General features: G+C 38.2%; 1 protein-coding gene across 3 annotated transcripts in view; it reads right to left on the minus strand.

The window, feature by feature from the left end:
- The window catches only part of ROS1 (ROS proto-oncogene 1, receptor tyrosine kinase), a 145,824-nt gene that overhangs the window by 25,646 nt on the left and 96,533 nt on the right, over positions 1 to 23,645 (minus strand). For all 3 annotated transcript variants that reach the window (XM_055262388.2, XM_055262401.2, XM_055262395.2), the window contains 7 exons: positions 17,259 to 17,376; positions 12,737 to 12,927; positions 10,859 to 10,942; positions 7,812 to 7,947; positions 6,426 to 6,588; positions 4,772 to 4,836; positions 3,728 to 3,857 (listed from right to left, as the gene is read on the minus strand). In XM_055262388.2, the coding sequence (XP_055118363.2) occupies positions 3,728 to 3,857; positions 4,772 to 4,836; positions 6,426 to 6,588; positions 7,812 to 7,947; positions 10,859 to 10,942; positions 12,737 to 12,927; positions 17,259 to 17,376 (887 nt within the window). The remainder of the gene's footprint in view (positions 1 to 3,727; positions 3,858 to 4,771; positions 4,837 to 6,425; positions 6,589 to 7,811; positions 7,948 to 10,858; positions 10,943 to 12,736; positions 12,928 to 17,258; positions 17,377 to 23,645) is intronic.

Genomic DNA, 23,645 nt, shown 5'->3' on the forward strand with positions numbered 1-23,645 from the left:
CTACAAAAAATATACAAAAATTAGCTGGGCATGGTGGCATATGTCTGTAGTCCCAACTACTCAGGAGGCTGAGGCAGGAGAATTACTTGAACCTGGGAGGCAGAGGTTGCAGTGAGCCAAGATCACGCCACTGCACTTCAACCTGTGCCACAGAGCAAGACTCTGTCAAAAAAAAAAAAAAAGTTAAAAGGAGACTTAGGAAGCTTTTGATTCAATATTCCATTTTGTAGATAAAGAAACTGAGTCCTCAAAGCAAAGGACTAGACTAAGCTTTCTGGGCCTAATTGCAGTCAATTCTTAGGCATTCAACCCAGTAAAATAGTCCTTGAATGCAGGGAGAGAGAGAAAAAGATTTCTGCTGGTTCTTCTGATATGGTGCCTCTGAGCACTCCATGTGGGGAGAGGCTGGCCTCAAAAGAACTCAGCACGAGGGAGAGTAGCATTTGTGATGGCTCCCATAGGCCTCAGGCCTTCATTCTGCCTTCAGCACCTAACGATGTCTCTATGGTTGCAGCGAAGGAGACGAAGCCCTGGAAGCTGTTTTTGGCAGCCACCAGGAAAGGCTGCGGAACAGCTGAATGCATGTGAGAACCAATCTTTATAAGCATTAGGATCCTGGGTGAATCAAAATGATTTGGAAAAAGTAGATCCATGTTTTTTTTTTCAGTCTATCCTTTTTCATCCTCTCTTCACTTTTCATACCCCCAGCCCTACCACAAAGCAAATCTACAAATAAAATGTATTGTTTAAGATGAGGGATTGAATCTGCATTTTTAGTTCCGCTCTCTCCCCAAACCTTGCTAACATGGCAGTATAGTGAAAATTTTCATAATTTCACAAGGGCAAATCAACTGTCATGAGAACTGACATGGTAGACAAAGCATTCTGGAAGAGGGAAAGCAGATGGAGGAGTGGTAATTTAGCAGAGCCAAGAGAGATGAAAGCTGACTGCCTACAGAAAGAAAAGGCAAGAATTGAGCTGTTTTTCCTTATGGAAGCTCATAGTCTCCAGAATGGTAGGCAGCAGGTATCCCCGAATACAGGGACAAGGAGAAGGACTGAAAGCAAAAAGAACGTTTAGGTTATTTAAGGCCTAACTAAATCATAGATTCTTCTACCATAGATGAAGGCTTTTGTCTATAGAAAACAAACAAATAAAAACAACAGAAACCTGAACCAGAACAATTCCAAGTTCAGAGATACTACCAGTCACACTGAGGCACTGTACTGAAATGGAGAGAATTAAAATTAAATGAGAGTCCACATACTGAGCCTTGAGACCTCCAGCCACTTCTAAACGCTCTGAGTTGACGCATCAGGCATTTATTGTCCAGAGGAGAAATGACCAATTTCCTCCCTGGTTAAACTGGCATATGTCAGGGAAGAGATTCAGTTATTGACATTGGAGGACCCCCAGTGGAAGAGCAGGGTCCCACCTAACGCCAAAAGGAAGCTTCCTTGGACACATAGGTTCCCATCATTTTGTTAGCCCTCACGATTAAATATGAAACCAGCCAAGAATACGAAACATTTGAGAAAGATTCTCACATTGAATCAGATTCCAAAACAAAGAGGAAGGAGGAAGCCAAGACAATGCAGGAAGCAAATTAACACTTTTTGAAAAGCATAATTAATACCCTAAAAGATCAGTAAAATTTTGCATCTATAAACAAAACCAGAATATTATTTTAAAAAGCAGTCAAAATACAAGAACAAGTCTGTGAAAAATTAAAATATGTTAACAAAAATTTTTAATTCTACAGAAAGATTAGGGGACAAAGTTGAGGAAGTCTATCACAATAGAAAGCAAAATGACAAAAGCTAGAAAATAGGAGAGAGCAGCTAACAGAATGAGAAGATGAAACAAAGCCGTCCATTATAACAGGATTTCTAGAACAAAGAAATAGAGGGAATAAGGAATTCTATTCATTATCAAAGAGACAATGAAAAAAAATCCTAGAACTGAAGGGAATGATTAGCAAAGCAACTGTTACTTTACTATGAGTAAAGAGTACCACAGATAAAATTTTCCTCAAATTTTTGAAGGGGAGGAGGCAAAAAACAGACCACTGATAATAAGTTCAGGAATCAGAATGGCATAAGAATTCTTACTGGCAATTGTAGAAGCGAGGAAAGAAAGATGTAGTGGCTTTATCTGTTAGATAAAGAGTTTTCAACCTAAAAGTCCAACCAAATTATCAACCAAGTGTGAGGGAAGAATAAAGGACGTTTTCTCAAAAATTAAAAAAAAGCCGATTTTTGCTGCACATGCATAATTTCTCTTTTCTAAAACAAACAAAAAGTCATGAGATACATGGAAAAAGTCCCACATGGACAAGAGTTGAGGAAGATTCCCAGGTTGAATGTGAAGGAAACCCTACAACAGCAGCTGTGTAGCTAGCCTTGAGCACAAGCATCCACACTGCTTCCAGGAAGGAAGTGTCTAAGAAAAAATTAAGTACTAGATTATCTGATATTGTTAGCCATATTGAGAAAAGTGTTACAGTTCAGTTGAGGAGTTTACGTACATAAAAACTAAAATGAAAACAAGAGATATTTATTAAACTAGCCTGAGAAAAAAACTTAGAATAACAACATTTGGATAATTCAGCTCCAAAAATAATAATAATAACTAAATAGTTCTAATAATGCAAACCTGAAAGGATGATTTATCTGCAAATTGTGATAACTGTCAGAGGATGAGGCAAGCAAAGTTTTCCTGTGTGTAGCATGGTGAGGGATGGACAGGTATATTACGAGGAAGTCTAAGAGAGTTAAATCCTCATCTTCCATAGTGGGCAATCAATTTACCCCAAATTGAAAAATCAACACGTGTCAGTATGAGCAGACTATTTAGGAACTTGGCGGTAAATACCAGAAGATACGTGCGGGCCTGAGAGCTGGGAATGAGGCAGTGCACAGGGCTCCTGTTTTTCACTATACGCTTTTTCACACATTTTAATTTTTTAGCCATATGATGTTTATTTTGATATAAAAAAGCTTTTAATCCACCAGATTTAAACTTCGGTGGCTTGTCTTATCTCACGTGTTCTCATCTAAGATATAAGGTAGATTCCTGCAGGACCCCCAGTCCTGTCCACCATTCCACAGCATTTCCAGGGTTCATAATGTGCTATGCACTGCTCCAGGCACTGGGGATACAAGAAAAGAAGGACCGTGGCTGCGTTTTGCAGGCAGAGCTTGTTAGCATGGATGTAGGGAATGAGAAAGCAAGGAACTAGATGGGTGGAGTAGGAGAGGACGTACGAAATCAAGAGCTCTGTTTGGGGCAAAATATGTTTCAGATGCCTACTAAAATCCAAATAGATATGTCAACTAGAGAGGGACATACAAGTCTGGTACTCAGTAAAGACATCCAGACCGGAAATATAATTTGGGACAGACAGGCATATAGATGAAGTACAGAGATATGCATTCCCAACTCCACACGATCCCTGTGCTCCAGAAAAACATGATTCTGGCAATGAGGGTCATGTTCTCCCATTAAATACTAAAAACAGGTTCGGGCTCACATGACCAGAAAAATGCCAGAATGTTAGCCCAGGGTTCTGACTGTCAAAATCTAATGTGAAGGAAATAGAATAATTCTTTCCATATAAGTTTTCTAAGGTTTTACCACTGCAGCCTATTAAATTTAAAGAAAATTAATAGGGAATTACAGGTCATTTGCATTATGAAACCAATATTATGGATCCCAACTGCCTACCGTTGCCATCCGGGCTTTACGCAAATAAGTAAGAAGGTCTCCTCCTTCCATCAGTTCCAGGATAATGTATTGGGGTTCATTTAGCAGACAAACTCCAAGCTGCTTCAGAATGTTGGGATGATTAAATTTGCTGAAAGGTGGAAAGACACAGGCTGGATGATACAACAGAAGCAGGAGTCCTAGCCGAGGGTCTTTACGGAGTACAGCAATTCTTTATCAATAGTTTCCTTCAAAACCCCCGAATTAGTGTCTCTAACACTTCCTTTTCCAATTGTTGGTCTTTGTGCTTACCTTAAGGAGGTAATATGGCAACCCCTAGTGGCCATGAGTATGGATAAAATAGGTTGGTTTTTAGAAGGAATAACATTTGTATTAAGCATATTTTGGAAAAGAAAGTAATTTTGACTAGTAGCGTCCTTGAAAAGATATTTAAAAACATTGGGTTTTGGGTCATTATAGGTATGAAATATATCCTCTCCCTTTCAGGAAAACAGCTCAGAAATGCAGGTTTGGCTACACAGTTTTCTCAAGACATCAAACCAAGTAAGTCCCAACCTAATAATTGGAACCCACAGCTTGAGACCCAATCAACCACTGCCTCAAGTCTTCCCATTAAGATGTGCTTGAGCAGTTTTTATGACCACAAACTCAAACTTGTAGACAAGTTTACTAAGACAAAGGATATTTTCACTGACATTACAGCATTTGAGAGAACTCCCTCTTACTGGGTATACTGACTATTATCACACATTTAGATGAATATAAGCGTGTCAAAAGCCAAACAGCTTCAGAATTCACTTGCAAAACATGCTCCTTATTGAAGATAAAAGAAAGGAGAACGTTTTGCTTGAGGAGTGCCTGTACCCAGGCTCAGAAGATTGGCTTCTATAGACTACTTGCTCTGCAGACGTAGTTCCATTTAAACGTTTCAACCATGTTGTTTTAGGTATGATCTGTTATGTCAGATCATTTTGGGTGTTAAAAATAAGTCAAGCAGACTTAAAACTTCTTACCCATACCAAGAGAAAATTATTTCAGAGCTACCTCATCAGATGTGCCTCCTTCAGGAATTCAATCTTCTCCTGGTCTGTGGAACCCTTCTTCAAAGTCTATACAACATAAAAACAAGTCAGGAATCAGTATAGCAGACATTTCTGTGAGCTCAGTGGGTTAATGGAGATTGTTCTGTTTGTTTTGTAATATCTACCCTGAAAGCTGGAAACAGATCGTAGATAAAGCATGTGCATGTATTCTATAAACCCTTCAAATGTTACCTCCTGTTATTGCTAGTAGAAGAATATGCAAAATAAAAGGTCTAGTAATGTTTACACAATGTTCCTCCAAAAGGTAGAAATTTTAAGAGACCAAGTTTTGTTGTTTAGGCCAATTTCTTAATTTTCAAAATTTTCTTCTCAATATGTTTTCTCCATCTCCTTGCTTTCAATTTATTTCTTGGAGGCCAGGTTCCCAGTCCCAAGGAATTGATCAAAGCTAATCATGAAAATTGTGTTCTGAAATTCTCCAGCCTCCCTTGGAAATTGGGGTGGTCATATAACTCGGTGACGGTCAATGGTATATAAGAGAAAAACTGCTGAGGTGGGGAGGGAGCTTTGAAGAAGACTTTTGCCTTCCTGAACATGTACATCTCGCACCATCTTTCCCCCTCTCCCTGGCCCAAATGAAGATGTGATGCTTGCTTCTTTGTCAGCTGTCTTGGAACAATGAGGCAGCAAGCATGAACAACAGCCGAGAAAATTACAGAGATACTGGCTCTGACCTGACACACTATCCTGAACCAAAGCCAGCAGTCACCTTGTTACATGAGAGAAATAAACATTTGTTTAAAACAGTCAAGGTGGGAGTAAATTAAAGAACTTTTCAATGACATCATTTAGAAGCAGAGAGAATTTTGCCAACTTTTCTAGTTGTATAGCTCACCCTCGATGCAATAAATCTCTAATAAGCAGAGATCAGGATATTGCTTAATTACATAAAAGATTCATCCTCCCTTTATCAAAAGATACTTTTACAAAAATATGAATATATCCAGTGCTTCCTTAAAAATACATTAAGTATACCATGATAAATAATCATGTAGTCAGAGACTGACAAACTATAGCCTGTGGGCCAAATCCAGCCTGTCACCTCTTTTTGTATAGCCTATGATCTGAAAATGGCTTTTCCATTTTTAAATGGTTGAAAAAGTCAAAAGAATACTACTATTTCATGACATGAAAATAATATAAAATTCAAATTTCAGTGTTCATAAATAAAGTTTTATTGGTACACAGCCACACTCATTATTGTCTATGACAATATGATGGCAGAGTCTGTATGGCCAGCAAGCCTAAAATACTTACTATCTGCCCAGTTAAGAAAAGGTTTGCTGACCCTTGGTCTAGTACCTTAAGAATGTGTTTTACAACTCCAGTTCTCTTATGGCATGTTTGAAGAAAAATTATTGTCTGATAGGTCTTAGCTAATTAGTAACCTTAGAGGTAATGCAAACCCTGGAGATTGCTGATTACAAACAATGTTCCTATCTAGGAAATGTTTTTTAAAAATGTGATTCTTGTAGCTACGGATAGGCTTCGACATTCAACCAGTCCTCTTTTCAACAAAGAGCACTCAACTTTTATGGTCAATCCTTGTAGATATGGTGATATAACGTGTCAAGGAGTTCGAAGATTCACATTACCTTCACTGCTACTTTGATTTCTCCACTTCCAACTCCTAAGATGTCCACTGCTGTTCCTTCATACACTTCTCCAAAGGCTCCACTTCCCAGCAAGAGACGCAGAGTCAGTTTTTCCCGAGGGAAGGCAGGAAGATTTTCAATCTCCTCTTGGGTTGGAAGAGTACTATAAAATAGCAACATTTTTGTCTCCCCACCCTCCACATATATAGGGTATACAAGTTTGTGTTGGTATTGGTATTTGTGTTTGAGAGAGAAAGAAATATCTCATGGCTTTGCAGCATTGTGTGTTTTATGTGACATGGTGATGTGGAACTTTGGGTTCCTAATTACTTTACTATTCTACCACCTTTTACTCAGACAGAGCATGATGGTCCACTTCTAGGCACCTTAATTTTGATAAAAACATATATGTGTATGCATTGCCTCAAGACTTTTATTGTAGCTTGTTGTGTCAAAGTTAGTAGGTATTAACTTCTTCAGATTGCCAATTTGTATAAAAAGCTACTGCAAATTAGTAATAAATGCATCTGGGTTTATAAGCTTTTCCATTAGCTATTTCACACATGTGACATGTTATGTAAAACAAAATTTACTATGACCAAAAAAATCAACCCCATCACCATAAGGTTAACTTTTAGAAAGCCAAGTTTCTCACTTGGAATACTACAAGGGGGGAAAATGCTGCTATGTTAAAAATGCTTTCAATTTTTAATAGAGAATCTTGAGTAGCAGATATGCTGAGTATTTGCTCAAAGGAAAGTCACCTCTAAACAGCTGATTTAGATCACCTTTGTGTCTACTTCAAATCCTTTGTTTTTACACCTTGCATTATAAATTTCTGAAAGAAAGGCCTATGATCATTTAATTCCTTTTTGCATAGATCCTAATATAATGAACCTTTGCATAAGACACTTGAATATTTTCCTTAATTATGATGACAACAAAAGTTCAAAACTCATCTATCTTAAGAAGGGTTTGTGGGCAATCTTCATACAACTTCTGAAATGGAGTAAGATTGACTTAAGGCTGACCACATACACAAGGCTCTCAAAACTCCTCTCCTCTCAAACACTGCCTCCAGGTCAACCAACCATGTTACCATCTATTCTCTTCAATGTAATATTTTTCTCCTTCTTTCATTTGTTTTTGAGCTACATGATAAAGCACTGGAAAATAATGGATTTTTCTGTATTTTTCTTATAACCACATAATTTGCCATCCATCCCAGGTCACATTTGAGAGTGGAAGAGGAAGTTATTAATAATTATGCCAGAAAAATGGGTATAAACCATGACTGTCCTGGGCAATGCGGAATTCATAGGCACTCTTGTTGCTGTTGCCCACCCTTTGCCTAGGTGCTCCATAATGATGGCCAAAGCTACGTACTGTATTGCATAGCAGGCATTAGCCAGGCCTATTCCGGCTGCCAGACTTCGCAGCTCAGCCAACTCTTTGTCTTCGTTTATAAGCACTGTCACCCCTTCCTTGACACTTTTTTGATTCTTTAATCTTCTATGCCAGACTATAAAGGAAAAAATGACATAATTTACAAAGTAAAATATTGCTTCTTTTTTCCTTTAGGAAATGTTAACAGTGCATTTTAAGTGTTTTTATGCAAGAACACTCTCAGTAGAATAGTTATAGAAGTTTTCATAATTTGATTTTAAAATATCTTATAAAAAACTAATTAAATCCAGGTAAAAAGCCATATATCAGCACACAAATCATACTACACCGTTTTTAATCTCACTTCTTAAAATTTAATGTATTTCTTACTGTTGTTATAAACAAATTAAAGTATCTTAATATTAAAACTTATTTGTCAAAATCACCCATAAATGAGTCAAAATAAACCAAAACAAACATAATTATTAGTGAAACAAATTCATTTTTGAGTTCAGTCACATCCAAGTTATACCCCTCAGTAGAAAAGAAAATGCTTTCAGTATAATGGCAATTTTTTTTTTTTTTTTGCAGAGTACAAGAGTGTTTATCATTGTTGTTCATATACATATACTCGAATATGTAGAAAAAGTATTGGAACGAAGCTTACCAAATGTTAGCAGTGGTCTGCCCTAGTTGTAGAATCATGAGTAATTTGTACTGTCTTCTTTATATAATAAGCAGTATTAGTTTTATAATAATAAAATAATTTTTTTAAATATTAAAATACAATTATGTTAACAGGATTGTCATCTATACTGGACTATTGGCTCAGAAGTTGAAAACAGCAAGCATGCTTTGAGAGATGATCATTAAAATTTGAACTTAATTTCACAGTAGCTTCTATATTCAAGAAGTTAGAGTTTTATTCACATGAAATTCAATTTGAAGGGCTACACAGTGAAAGATCACAAGTACCTTTTGCTAAATTAATTTTTCAAACTTGAAATGTTCTCACCACCTCACTTCACTTTTAAAGGCCCAATGTAAGCCCACATCCTCAATGATGCCTTCTGAAACCTCAGCAACCTCTACTAATCTTTCATATCTGAACTTGAAAGACTAATTGTGCCTCTCTGTGAGTGCTTATCCTATGCACTGTCTTGTTTATTTCATCTATTTTTGTCTTTTGTTATTATTTAACACATATCTTGCTATTTGGCTTTCCATACAGGCATGTCTTACCTCCCTCATTAAATGGCAAGCTCCTGAGGTCAGCAGTTGTATTTTACAGGTTTACATTTTCCTCTACTCCCAGCAGAAGGCTAATGTTATACATTAGATATGACTGCTCAGAAGCAAAGGCTGTCAACACTCATTTTAAAAATTGTCTTAATTTTATGTTTATATCGGATGAGTGCCCTCAGCACAATACAAATTTTAAAATAATTGTGACTTTTTGTTATTTGAATGACTCAATCTTTTCTCATGCACGCACACGCTCTTACTAGTAAAACCACATGCACTGCTGCTAAAAGCAAAGAAACGAATTAGCTTAGCTAGACTCAAAAATTCGTGAATTTCAAACAGAATAAAGACCTTTAAGTCCTGAGAAAGTCAGATATCCATAGGATGTCTTGGAAGCACAATAGGTTGTCTGAAATTATCTCATGTTCATCCACTAGAGTTATGGGTTTAAACAATGGTGATGTACAAGAAAGTAAGCAAAGGTCAGCTGAAGGATTCTTCATGTAATTCTCCTTCCCAGTAGGAAAGCAGACAAGCAGTCAAGCCTATATGCCAACTGCCAAATATACTGCAGTCATATGCGTAATTCTGGAGGGGCTGGCTTAGTGGCACAAACATCAGCTGTGCAATACTTAGACTCTCTGGAACCACAGGTTAAAATCCTGGCTGGGTCAGCTGAAATTTTTAGCTTTCCAAGTTTGCTGAAGGAGTTTCACATATTGTCTGGGTGGAATCTTTGAAAAAAAATCTCAAATCAAGCTTCAAAGTGCTTGTGACTCCAATCACTTTGCAGAAAGAATAAAGATTTAGAACACAGTAAAGTGTTGGCTTTCTTTATCCTGAGAGTTCAACTTTATGTTTGTGACTTTTCCGTCAACTTTCCCTTGTAACTTACCCCTATTTGTGAACAAAATAAGCCACAACTTTCTTAATATGTGTTTGAGTGTTCTTTTCTGGTAAGAATCATGCCCTTCTTTTAATGATTCAGTGTGTTGGGGACTCTCAATATTAGCAATAGATAGGGGTCCATATATCTTATAAGCCAAACTCAGACAGTTTGGGGAATGAAAGAAAGTGCTATTATTATTTGTGCTGAAACAGAAATAAACAAGAATGTATGATCACTATGATAACTCTAAAAGTCCAATCAGTACTTGACCATTCCTTTTGAGGTTTTTACTGCATTTTATCATCATTAAAGTAAATCTTCTTAGAAAAAAATAGCTTTCTATCTACCTAACCTAATTTTTCTGCTTTCCTGGTCATTTATAAATGAGCAGGGATTTGAAATAAGCAGATCAGATGTCTGAAAGCAAGAGTGGATCCCACAAGCCAGAAATGGATCTTCTGCAACAGAGGCCCTACTCATTCCAAACCAGTGTGTCTGCTTAGAAACCAAAACTATCCCAACCAAAGACTGTCACTGGCCTCCCATTAATTCTATACTTTTTTATGTACCCAGGGTTATTTTTCTTTTATTTATTTTAAACTATAAGCCACCAAACATTTGTATGCAGCCAGTCAGAAACAAATACTGTTTTAAAGAAACCTAAAAGTTGGTGCCCTTGCAAGTAGTTTTATCTAAAGTATAACATGAAATGTACATGTGTATTTTCCATAAAATAGTTATGCCTGGATCAGAAAACAATTCACAGAAGTTAGTGGTTATAAATGTGTAGCCAAAAATTTTATTAACTTAATCAGGCAATATTTCATGTGGGAGATTAGATCAACTAAGAGATAAGTGAGGTATGATTAAGTAAACAGTTTGTTGCCTATTTTTAAAATTCTATTACACTTACCAAAGGTCAGTGGGATTGTAACAACCAGAAATATTCCAACTATAATAGTAAGTATGAAACTTGTTTCTGGTATCCAAAAATCATCTAATAATATAAATCAGAAAAAGAAATTAATTCATAAATAAAAGCTCAGTAGCCCCAGCTCTACCTAAGCACACAGAGTAATATAGCAGAGCTAGCTACTACTGGATTTTTGCAAGCCAGTTGTTTGTTAGACCGTTGGTAGCTTGAAAGCATCCACACAGAGAGTGTTTATGCCACGTGAAATCAAAATCAAGGTGTTTTTGCTTTTTTTGCAGAGAGCAACAAACCACTGGAATATATTCAATCTTCTACTTTAAAATGACTGAGGAAACATGTATATCTTTTTAATAAATTCAGGACCAAGAAATCTCAGTCTTTGGATACTAAACAGTTGGCATTATTATTTTGTATAATATCTTCATACATATTCAATTTCATGGATATTAAACTGAGGAATAAACATGGTAATTTCTCTTAGGTAGTTTCAGTTGTGTAGAGGAAAGAAACATGTAGGCCAGAGTCTGGCAAACTATGGCACGAGGACCAAATCTGGCTATAGCCTGATTTTGTACCCCCTATTAGCTATGAATAAGTTTTACATTTTTAAAGTGTTATTTTTAAAAAGAAGGAGAAGGAAAAAGAGAAGAAGAGAAAAAGAAGAAAAGAAGAACATGCTACAGAGATCACATGTAGCCTGCAAAGTCTAACATATTTACTATTTGGTTCTTTTCAGAAAAAGTTTGCTGAGCTGGGTAGCAAACTTTTGTACATAACTAACTAGATAACTAACTATAATATAAATAAGAATAATGTAAGTTTTATATAGCATGTGAGTATGTAAAATGCAATAATTCATTTGACTAAGGAGCATCAGGTAAGCATTATGATGAGTTCATTTAAGTTAAGTCTTGAAGGATGAGAAGAATTTCAACTGGCAGAAAATAAAGAATAGGAAATCACAGCTAAGGTGCACAGGGTAGGTGGTGGGGACCTGTATTCTAGGCTGAGGCAAACACAGGGCCAAAGACCAAGTGACATAAAAACTTTTTACTGGTCTGATATGGCTACAGCACAGACATAAATATTGGAAAAGATAAACCACAATTGGTGGATAAATTACGGAAGACCTTACATGCCACAAAGAAGTTTGTAGCTGATTCTGAAAGCAGTAAATGGAGAGCCATTGTGGGTATTTCAGAGAGGGGTTAAGTAACCCAGCTTGTCCTTCAACTAGATTAACTGTCAGCAGTATGCATAAGCCAGGGGCACAGGCAAGAAATGATACCTTAAATTAGGAAAGCCCAGGTGGAAAGAGGAAGATGAAAACTCATCAGAGAGAAATCAAGATGGTAAAATCAACAGGACCTGATGACTGAGTAGACGAAAAATCACATATGGCACTGAGATTTCCTGCCTATGTGATTAGAAAGACAATACATCATAAACTAAAATAAAATACACAGTGGAAAGGGTAGATATTGGGGAAGAAACAAAGGTCTTAGGCCTGTTATGTATAATGTAAGAGTGGTCATAAGGCTGGTATAATGTGAATAGAACAATAAGGCTGGATAGAACAGATTGTGAACAGCCTTGGAAGCCTAATTAGGAGCATGGAACTGATGTGGTAGGAATTAAGGGGGTGGCTGATTACTATTGGGCAGAAAAATGACATGATGATAATGATGTTTTAGAAAGATCACATCACATGAATGGAATAGTTTAATAGTTTGGATAATAAGATATATATATATATATATAGTCACCATTATCTATTGCTAATGTTAAGAATGTACTGATATTTATTACTGAACCTTTAGGTAATAAGCTAGTGCATAGACAGACATGGTAACATACCTCCAACTAATATAATATTCTCACTGATTCCACTATATTCACCAAACCCTAGATTATTTGCAGCTACTACTCTGAACTGAAATATTCCTTTCAGGTTTTTGGACTTCCATGTGCAAACGCTACTGCAGGATCCATTAAATGTCATCTTCCACCTTAAATTCTGGTTCTGTAAATTATTTGAAGTGCTCTTTCTGCAAAAAATAATAAATACAGAAAATATACATGACAATATACCTGTTATTTCTAGTTGTTCATAGATCTTCTTAGTGACTGAACGCCAGAGAGTGTCCTTTGGCACAATTTACCCTTGACCTCATTCCTCTCCCATAATCTGGCAACACAGATGCTAACAGCATGGTTTTATAGTGATCCTAGTGAGGCATGGAGCCAATTAACTCAGCCCACCAAGAAAGCTGTGAGCAATCAGTGGTGAAGAGAGAGCTGAGTACCTTTTTCCTATACTAATAGCATGGATAAACTTTCTCCAGAATTCCAAACCTATAAGACAATTATTCCATGATTTTTAACTGGGAAGTTTCTATTTTCTCAATTTTCAGTCTTTTACATTATTTGTAGTTTACTTATGCCATATTTCAATAAAATGCAGAATACAAAATTGATAAGGAAAGTGTGACAGTTCAGCTACCAAAGTTATCATTATATCTGAGATTCTGAGGCTCGTTGCTTCCTTTTGTATTGACCTACATTCCACCTCAAAGTCAAGCCAATTGTTTTTCATTTGAAACATGGAAAGAGCACAAGGGCTGGGTTCAAAAGACATAACTGCAATGACTTTTTACAGAATCATCAAAGGCAAGCTCAAGGTCTCCCATTTATGTCTTCTCTAACAATTAAGAACATTTCAGGTCTGAAATTTTCAGACCACAGTAGTTTTAGGACTTGGTGCCAATCCACAGTAAGCTTAGGGATATGTGGGAGAATCTGGTTCTATTCCTGCTAATTGACTCATCCTTCTGAAGACCAACAGAGAGTGAGGGCTGGCTCTCATAAGAGGCAGGGAAACGGTAAGAACATTGGGAGCAGCAGGGCAGCAGAGTTGGTCACAGCTGTTCCCGGGAGCTGAGGGTCCCTTTAAGGACCATCCTGAGCAAAGCATTAGGACAGAGTGTTTTTACACATTTTGTGAAATCTCACCTTTAGCATTCGCCATTTCACTGTTTAACCAAACAACTCTGATCCAAAAGAAAGAGGCCCTTGAGAATTTGTGAAGTGGCTCTACACAATGGCCATTGAGAAAAGAAAGAAGAATTCTGATGTTGGTTGAGCACCTTCTATTTACAACATACTGTACTGGGGCTTTACATAATGTTGTTTTAATTCACTGAGTCCACAACTGCCTAAAGAGATGAGATAGATATTATCATCTTCATTTTACAGATGAGGAAACTTAAGTTCAAAAAAGGAAAAGAACAAGGATTTAAACATGGTTTGTGTACTGGATTGAGTCATGTCCTCCCAAAATTCATGCCCACTCAGAATATTTTAATGTGACCTTGTTTGGAAATAAGATTTTGACAAATGCAATCAAGTTAAGATGAGGTCATAGTAGTTTAGGGTGGACCCTAATCCAATGACTGGCACTTGCATAAGAAGAGGGAAATTTGGACACAGAGAACACCTTGTGATGCAGGACGTGATGATGACAGTGATGCATCTACGAGCCAAGGAATACCAAGGACTGCCAGCAAACGCCAGAAGCTAAGAGGCAAAGATGGATTCTGCCCTAGAACCATCAGAATAAGCAGTCCCACTGATACCTTGGTTTCAGACTTCTAACCTCTAGAGCTGTAAGAATAAATGTCTACTGTTTCAAGCCACCCTGTTGGTGGTCCTTTATTGTGGCAACCCTCGGAAACTAATAAGGCTTGTTCAACTCCCAAGTTCATGCACTTTGCACTTCCACTACACCATCAGCGAGTACACAGAGTCTAACTAGAGTGTCATGACTGAAGGACTTATTTTGAGATACTGAAGTTACAACAATCATTCAGTCATCCTATAGTCCATGTCCTGACAGTGGAGACCTGGAGCAAGGAGTATGCAAAGTATTTAGATGGAGTCATTTTAGTAGCACTTAAGGTGTTACTCAGGGTTACACACTAAAGAGGTCCTAGCAAAAACCTGATGTGTGACCTGATTGATGAACATCATTACAGTCACAAACCACCAAGACAGTTCTGCAGGTTAGAATGTATTTCACTCTGCATGAAAAGCAGCAACAGAAACTTCAAGGAGGTTTCAATTAGAAATAAGGGCCAAGGGAATTCTCTAGTATGAACAGGAACATTTTTTTTTTTTTTTTTTTTTTTTATTATACTTTAGGGTTTTAGGGTACATGTGCACAATGTGCAGGTTTGTTACATATGTATCCATGTGCCATGTTGATTTCCTGCACCCATTAATTCGTCATTTAGCCTTAGGTGTATCTCCTAATGCTGTCCCTCCCCCCTCCCCCCACCCCACAACAGTCCCCGGAGCGTGAAGTTCCCCTTCCTGTGTCCATGAGTTCTCATTGTTCAATTCCCACCTATGAGTGAGAACATGTGGTGTTTGGTTTTTTGTCCTTGCGATAGTTTACTGAGAATGATGTTTTCCAGTTTCATCCATGTCCCTACAAAGGACACGAACTCATCATTTTTTATGGCTGCATAGTATTCCATGGTGTATATGTGCCACATTTTCTTAATCCAGTCTATCGTTGTTGGACATTTGGGTTGGTTCCAACTCTTTGCTATTGTGAATAGTGCCGCAATAAACATACGTGTGCATGTGTCTTTATAGCAGCATGATTTATAGTCCTTTGGGTATATACCCAGTAATGGGATGGCTGGGTCAAATGGTATTTCTAGTTCGAGATCCCTGAGGAATCGCCACACTGACTTCCACAATGGTTGAACTAGTTTACAGTCCCACCAACAGTGTAAAAGTGTTCCTATTTCTCCACATCCTCTCCAGCACCTGTTGTTTCCTGATTTTTTAATGATGGCCATTCTAACTGGTGTGAGATGGTATCTCACTGTGGTTTTGATTTGCATTTCTCTGATGGCCAGTGATGAGGAGCATTTCTTCATGTGTTTTTTGGCTGCATAAATGTCTTCTTTTGAGAAGTGTCTGTTCATGTCCTCTGCCCACTTTTTGATGGGGTTGTTTGTTTTTTTCTTGTAAATTTGTTTGAGTTCATTGTAGATTCTGGATATTAGCCCTTTGTCAGATGAGTAGGTTGCAAAAATTTTCTCCCATTGTGTAGGTTGCCTGTTCACTCTGATGATAGTTTCTTTGGCTGTGCAGAAGCTCTTTAGTTTAATGAGATCCCATTTGTCGATTTTGGCTTTTGTTGCCATTGCTTTTGGTGTTTTAGACATGAAGTCCTTGCCCACGCCTATGTCCTGAATGGTATTGCCTAGGTTTTCTTGTAGGATTTTAATGGTTTTAGGTCTAACATATAAGTCTTTAATCCATCTTGAATTAATTTTTGTATAAGGTGTAAGGAAGGGATCCAGTTGCAGCTTTCTACATATGGCTAGCCAGTTTTCCCAGCACCATTTATTAAATAGGGAATCCTTTCCCCATTTCTTGTTTTTGTCAGGTTTGTCAAAGATCAGATAGTTGTAGCTATGCGGCATCATTTCTGAGGGCTCTGTTCTGTTCCATTGATCTATGTCTCTGTTGTGGTACCAGTACCATGCTGTTTTGGCAGGAACATTTTTTAAGGTTATGGGAATGCCAGAGCCAGATGAAGCAAAAATAGATCTAAAGATCAAGTTGCCAGGACTATAATTATTGAAGTGACTTTTGTCCTTGGAACTTCTTAAAAGATGGTTTCATAGTCCTGTGAGAGGAGTGTCTTTGGAATTTGGAATTCTCCCCTCAAGTTGGCATGAAATCAGTCCTTCTGAGCCAGTTATGGTTCACGTGCTCCCCGTACTGGCCACGTCTGAGGCTGTTCATCAGTGGCTGGTTTTCATCGATGGTGTGTTTTCAGTCCCTGGGAACACACTGCAAACTGTAATCTTCCCAATGAATAGAGAATCCTGTGTGACCTCTATACTTCAGACCATTTCAGAACCTGACCTAATTTTACAATATGAAAAATATCTACTTCATCGGCAATTCTCACTAGAGAGTATTCACCTTGCTAAAGCAAATTATCATCAGGAATTTACATGCCATCATCATTTAACGTTAAATATCAGCTAAGCTTTTTAAACAAAACTGATATTAAGTAAACACTGGTTACATGAGCCTATGATCAAACAGTTTCCATAAAGTGTCAATGAGCAGTTAGAGATTTCTGAGAATGATGTGATCTGTTTTATAATTAGCATGCCAAGACCAACATCTAGGAATTGAGCAAAGAACATAATGATGCATGTGAGTCCTTGAACTAAAGATCTTTGTGTTTGTATATAAATACATTTGCATAAATAGTATTACTTTTGATTACTTTATAATTATCTTCTTAGTTCTTTGTCATTTACAGGTACTTTGCAAACACACATACCTTATCTCAAGGATATAGTATATAATTCTACATCCATTATCTTCAGCTTTCTCCCACTGTATTGAATTTTTACTCCCTTCTAGCAATTTGGGAATGCCTGGTTTACTTGGGACTCCAGCTTTGGGGAAAAAAAGAAAATATTGATTGATATGTTTGAAGTATTAATCTTCTGCATTGAAATCTTTCTATAGAATATATTAAGAGGAAAGACAAATAACATTAAAGAAATATTCAGAGGCGGGGCCAAGATGGCCGACTAGAAGTAACTGCGTTCAGAGGTTCCTATTGAAAAAAATCATAATAAGTGTGTGAATCCTTCACCAGCAAGGTATCTAGATTCGCTCATCAAAATTGACTAGATGGCTGGCGTGACTCACAGAGAGAAGGAAGAGCAGTGAGCCCACCTGAGAACCACACGGGGAAGGGAAAGGGGAACCCCCTCCCCTCTAGCCAAGGGGAGTGGCGAGTGAGCAGGCTACCCAGCCAGGGAAACTGCTTTTTCCACAGAACTGTGCAACTCATGGATTGGAAGATCCCACTCTCGAACCCACACCACCGGGGCCTAGCATCCCAACCCTAGAATGTGCAGATTCTTATGGCCTCTCAGCTGGAATCTGCTTAAGCCTACTGAACTCCCTGGGGGAGGGGTGACCAGCACAGGCTTCTGCTGCCTGCTGTCTAAGCCCTTTGAGCTCCTTGAGAGAGGGGCAGCAGCCAGCACTGGGACTCCCAACTGCCTAACACACTAATCTCCCTGGGTGGGGGGAAATGCAGCATCCATTTCTATAGCTCCAGGCTGTGCTTTTCCCCTGCTGGAGCCAGCGAGGCTGGACAGCTTGGTCCCAAGACTTGTCGCCACAACCCAACACACCAGCTGCGGTAGTCAGCGGCCAGAGTCTAACCCTGACCCATCCTCCCTCAGTGGGTGGGGCTTCCCTGCAGAATCTCCAGTAACTACAGCCAGAGACTCAGGGACAGAATTCAGATCTCCCTGGGCCTGAGCCCCTAGGGGAAGGGGTGGCTGCAGTCTCTGCGGACCAACAGACTTAGCCTGTCCTCCTGGTAGTTCTGAGGAATCTGGGAAGCCCAGACAATGGGCTTCCCCACAGCAAAACACATCCTTTCCATCAGGGGACAAAGTGCTTTGTTAAATGGGTCCTCCTCTTGGTGCCACCCAACTGGGTGAGACCCTCCAACAGGGATTGTCAGGACATCCTATACAGGAGCGATCCTACTGGCATCAGGTTGGTGCCCCTTGAGGTCAGAGGTCCCAGAAGAAGGAGCAGACACCCATTTTTGCTGCTCTCCAGCCTCCTTGAGTTACATATCCAGGTGTGGGAGCAAATCAGATGAATAAGGCCTAAAGTGAACCCCAGAAAACTGCAGCAGCCCTACAGAAGAGGGATGTGACTATTGAAAGAAAAACAAACAAGCAGAAAGTGACAACAACATCATCAACAACAACAACAAGGGCCCCCCAAAAAACCCATACAAGGGTCAGCAGCCTCAAAGACCACAACTAGACAAACTCACGAAGATGAGAAAGAACCAATGAAAAAAATGCTGAAAACCCAAAAGGCCAGAGTGCCTCTTCTCTTCCAAATGATCACAATGTCTCCATTAAGGGTGCAGAACTGGGTGGAGGATCAGATGGATGAACTGACAGAAGTAGGCTTCACAAGATGGGTAGTAAAAAACTATGATGAGCTAAAGGAGTATGTTCTAACCCAATGCGAAGAAGCTAAGAACCTTGATAAAAAGTTGGAGGAATTGCTAACTAGAATAAGCAGTTTAGAGAGGAACATAAACGGCCTGATGGAGCTGAAAAACACAGCACAAGAACTTCGTGAAGCATACACAAGTGTCAACAGCTGAATCGACCAAGTGGAAGAAAAGATATCAGAGTTTGAAGACCACCTTATTGAAATAAGACATGCTGACAAGAAGAGAGAAAAAAGAATGAAAAGGAATGAATAAAGCCTCCAAGAAATATGAGACTTCATAAAAAGTCTGAACCTATGATAGCTTGGAGTACCAGAAGGAGATGGGGAAAATGGAAACAAGTTGGAAAACACTCCTCAGGATATTATCCAGGAGAACTTCCCCAACCTAGCAAGACAGGCCAACATGCAAATTCAGCAAACACAGAGAACACCATTAAGATACTCCACGAGAAGATCAACCCCAAGACACATAATCATCAGATTCTCCAAGGTTGAAATCAAGTAAAAACTGTTAAGGGCAGCCAGAGAGAAAGGCCAGGTCACCTGCAAAGGGAAGCCCATCAGGCTAACAGTGGACCTCTCAACAGAAACCCTACAAACCAGAAGAGATTGGGGGCCAATATCAACATTCTTAAAGAAAAGAATTTTCAACCCAGAATTTCATATCCAGCCAAACTAAGCTTCATAAGCGAAGGAGAAATAAAATCCTTTCCAGACAAGCAAATGCTGATGGATTTTTTTTTACCACCAGGCCTGCCCTGCAACAGCTCCTGAAATAAGCACTAAATATGGAAAGGAAAAACTGGTACCAGCCATTGCAAAAACACACTAAAGTATAAAGATCAATGACACTATGAAGAAACTGCATCAACTAGCATGCAAAATAACCAAATAGCATCATGGTGACAGGATCAAACTCACATAACAATACCTACCTTAAATGTAAAGGAGCTAAATGCCTCAATTAAAAGATACAGACTGGCAAATTGGATAAGGAGTCAAGACTCATTGGTGTGTTGTATTCAGGAGATCTATCTTACATGCAAAGACATATACAGGCTCAAAATAAAGGGATTGAGGAAAATTTACCAAGCAAACGGAAAGCAAAAAAAAAAAAAAAAAAAAAAAGCAGGAGTTGCAATCCTAGTCTCTGACAAAACAGAGTTTAAACCAACAAAGATCAAAATAGACAAAGAAGGGCATTATATAATGGTAAAGGGAATAATTCAACAAGAAGAGCTAACTATTCTGAATATATATGCATCCAATACAAGAGCACCCAGACTCACAAAACAAGTTCTTAAAGACCTACAAAGAGACTTAGACTCCCACGCAATAATAGTGGGAAACTTTAACACCCCACTGCCGGTATTAGACAGATCAACAAGACAGAAAATTAACAAGGATATTCAGGACTTGAACTTAGCTCTGGATCAAGTGGACCTAGTAGATGTCTACATAACTTTCTAGCCCAAATCAACAGAATATACATTCTTCTGAATGCCACATGGTACTTATTCTAAAATCTACCACATAATTGGAAGTAAAACACTCCTCAGCAAATGCAAAAGAGCTGAAATCATAACAAACAGTCTCTCAGACCACAGTACAATCAAATTAGAACCCAGGATTAAGAAACTCACTCAAAACCACACAGTTTCATGGAAATTGAACAACTTGCTCCTGAATGGCTCCCGGGTAAATAATGAAATTAAGGCAAAAATAAATAAGTTCTTTGAAACAAATGAGAACAGAGACAATGTACCAGAATCTCTGGGACACAACTAAAGCAGTGTTAAGAGGAAAATTCATAGCACTAAATGCCCACATTAGAAAGCCAGAAAGATCTCAAATCGTCACCCTAACATCACAATTAAAAGAGCTAGAGAAGCAAGAGCAAACTAATCCAAAAGCTGGCAGAAGACAAGAAATAACTAAGATCAGATAAGAATTGAAGGAGATAGAGACACAAAAAGCCCTCCAAAAAAATCAACACATCCAGAAGCCGTTTTTTTTAAAAAATAAAATAAATAACAAAATAGAGTGCTAGCTAGACAAATAAAGAAGGAGACAGAGAAGAATCAAATAGACACAATAAAAAAATGATAAAGGGGATATCACCACTGACCTCACAGAAATACAAACTACCACCAGACAATACTATAAACTCCTCTATGCAAATAAACTAGAAAATCTAGAAGAAATGGATACATTCCTGATGCATACACCAAGACTAAGCAAGGAAGAAGCTGAATCCCTGACTAGACCAGTAGCAAGCTCTGGAATGGAGGCAGTAATTAATAGCCTACCAACCAAAAAAAGCCCAGGACCAGATGGATTCACAGCTGAATTCTACCAGAAATACAAAGAGGAGCTGGTACCATTCCTTCTGAAACTGTTCCAAACAATGGAAAAGGAGGAATTCCTTCCTAACTCATTTTATGAAGCCAGCATCATCCTGATACCAAAACTGGGAAGAGACACAACAACAAACTTCAGGCCAATATACCTGATGAACATTGATGTAAAAATCCTCAATAAAATACTGGCAAACTGAATCCAGCAGCACATCAAAAAACATATCCACCATGAACAAGTCGGCTTCATCCCTGGGATACACAGCTGATTCAACATATGCAGATCAATAAATGTAATCCATCACATAAACAGAACCAAAGACAAAAATCACATGATTATCTGAATAGATGCAGAAAAGGCCTTTGATAAAATTCAATATCAACATCCCTTTATGTTAAAAACTGTCAATAAACTAGGTTTTGATGGAACATATCTCTAAATAATAAGAGCTATTTATGACAAACCTACAGGCAATATCATATTGAATGAGCAAAACCTGGAAGAATTCCCTTTGAAAACCAGTACAAGACAAGGATGTCCACTCTCACCACTCCTATTCAACATAGTATTGGAAGTTCTGGTCAGGGCAGTCAGGCAAGAGGAAGAAATAAAGGGTATTCAAATAGGAAGAGAGGAAGTCAAGTTGTCTCTGTTTGCAGATGACATGATTTTGTATTTAGAAAACCCCATCATCTCAGCCCAAAAACTTCTTGAATTGATAAGCAACTTCAGCAAAGTCTCAAGATAAAAAATCAATGTGCAAAAATCACAAGCATTCCTTTACACCAACAATAGGCAAGCAGAGAGCCAAATCATGAATGAACTCCCATTCACAACAGCTACAAAGAGAATAAAATACCTAGGAATACAGCTAACAAGGGATATGAAGGACCTCTTCAAGGAAAACTACAAACCATTGCTCAAGGAAATAAGAAAGGACACAAACAAATGGAAAAACATTCCATCCCCATGGACAGGAATAATGAGTACCATGAAAATGGCCATTCTGCCCAGAGTAACTTATAGATTCAATGCTATTCTCATCTAACTACCATTGACATTTTTCACAGAATTAGAAAAAGCTATTTTAAATTTCACATAGAATCAAAGAAGACCCCATGTAGCCAAGAAAATCCTAGGCAAAAAGAACAGACCTGGAGGCATCATGCTACCTGACTTCAAACTATATTACAAAGGCTACAGTAACCAAAACAGCATGGTACTGGTACCAAAACAAATATATAGACCAATAGAGCAGAACAGAGACCTCAGAAATTACACTACACATCTACAACCATCTGATCTTCGACAAACCTAACAAAAACAACCAATGGGGAAAGGATCTCCTATTTAGTAAATGGTGCTGGGAAAACTGGCTTGCCATATGCAGAAAACTGAAACTGGGCCCATTCCTTACACCTTATACAAAATTTTACTCAAGATGGATTAAACACTTAAATGTAAAACCCAAAACCATAAAAACCCTAGAAGAAAACCTAGGCAATACCATTCAGGACATAGACATGGGCAAAGACTTCATGACTAAAACATCAAAAGCAATTGCAACAAAATAGACAAATGGGATCTAACTAAACTAAAGAGCTTCTGCACAGCAAAAGAAACTATCATCAGAGTGAACAGACAATCTACAGAATGGGAGAAAATTTTTGCAGTCTATCCATCTGACAAAGCGCTAATATCCAGAATGTAGAAGGAACTTAAACATATTTACAAGAAAAAGACAACCCCATCAAAAAGTGGACAAAAGATATGAACAGACACTTCTCAAAAAGGACATTTATGCAGCCAATAAACATATGAAAAAAGCTGAACATCACTGATCATCAGAGGAGTGCAAATCAAAACTACAATGAGATACCATCTCACACCAGTCAGAATGGCAATTATTAAAAAGTCAGGAAACAATAGATGCTGATGAGGATGTGGAGAAATAGGAATACTTTTACACTGTTGGTGGGAAAGTAAATTATTTCAACCATTGTGGAACACAGCATGGCGATTCCTCAAGGATCTAGAACCAGAAATACCATTTGACCCAGTAATCCCATTATTGAGTACATACCCAAAGGAATATAAATCATTCTACTATAAAGACACCTGCACACATATGTTTATTGCAGCACTATTTAAGACATGGAACCAAGCCCATCCATCAATGATAAACCGGATAAAGAAAATGTGGTACATATACACCATGGAATACTATGCAGCCATAAGAAGGAATGAGATCATGTCCTTTGCAGGGACCTGGATGAAGCTGGAAGCCATCATCCTCAGCAACCTA

The sequence above is a fragment of the Symphalangus syndactylus genome, chromosome 2 (genome assembly GCF_028878055.3).
Source record: "Symphalangus syndactylus isolate Jambi chromosome 2, NHGRI_mSymSyn1-v2.1_pri, whole genome shotgun sequence".
NCBI classification, from domain to species: domain Eukaryota; kingdom Metazoa; phylum Chordata; class Mammalia; order Primates; family Hylobatidae; genus Symphalangus; species Symphalangus syndactylus.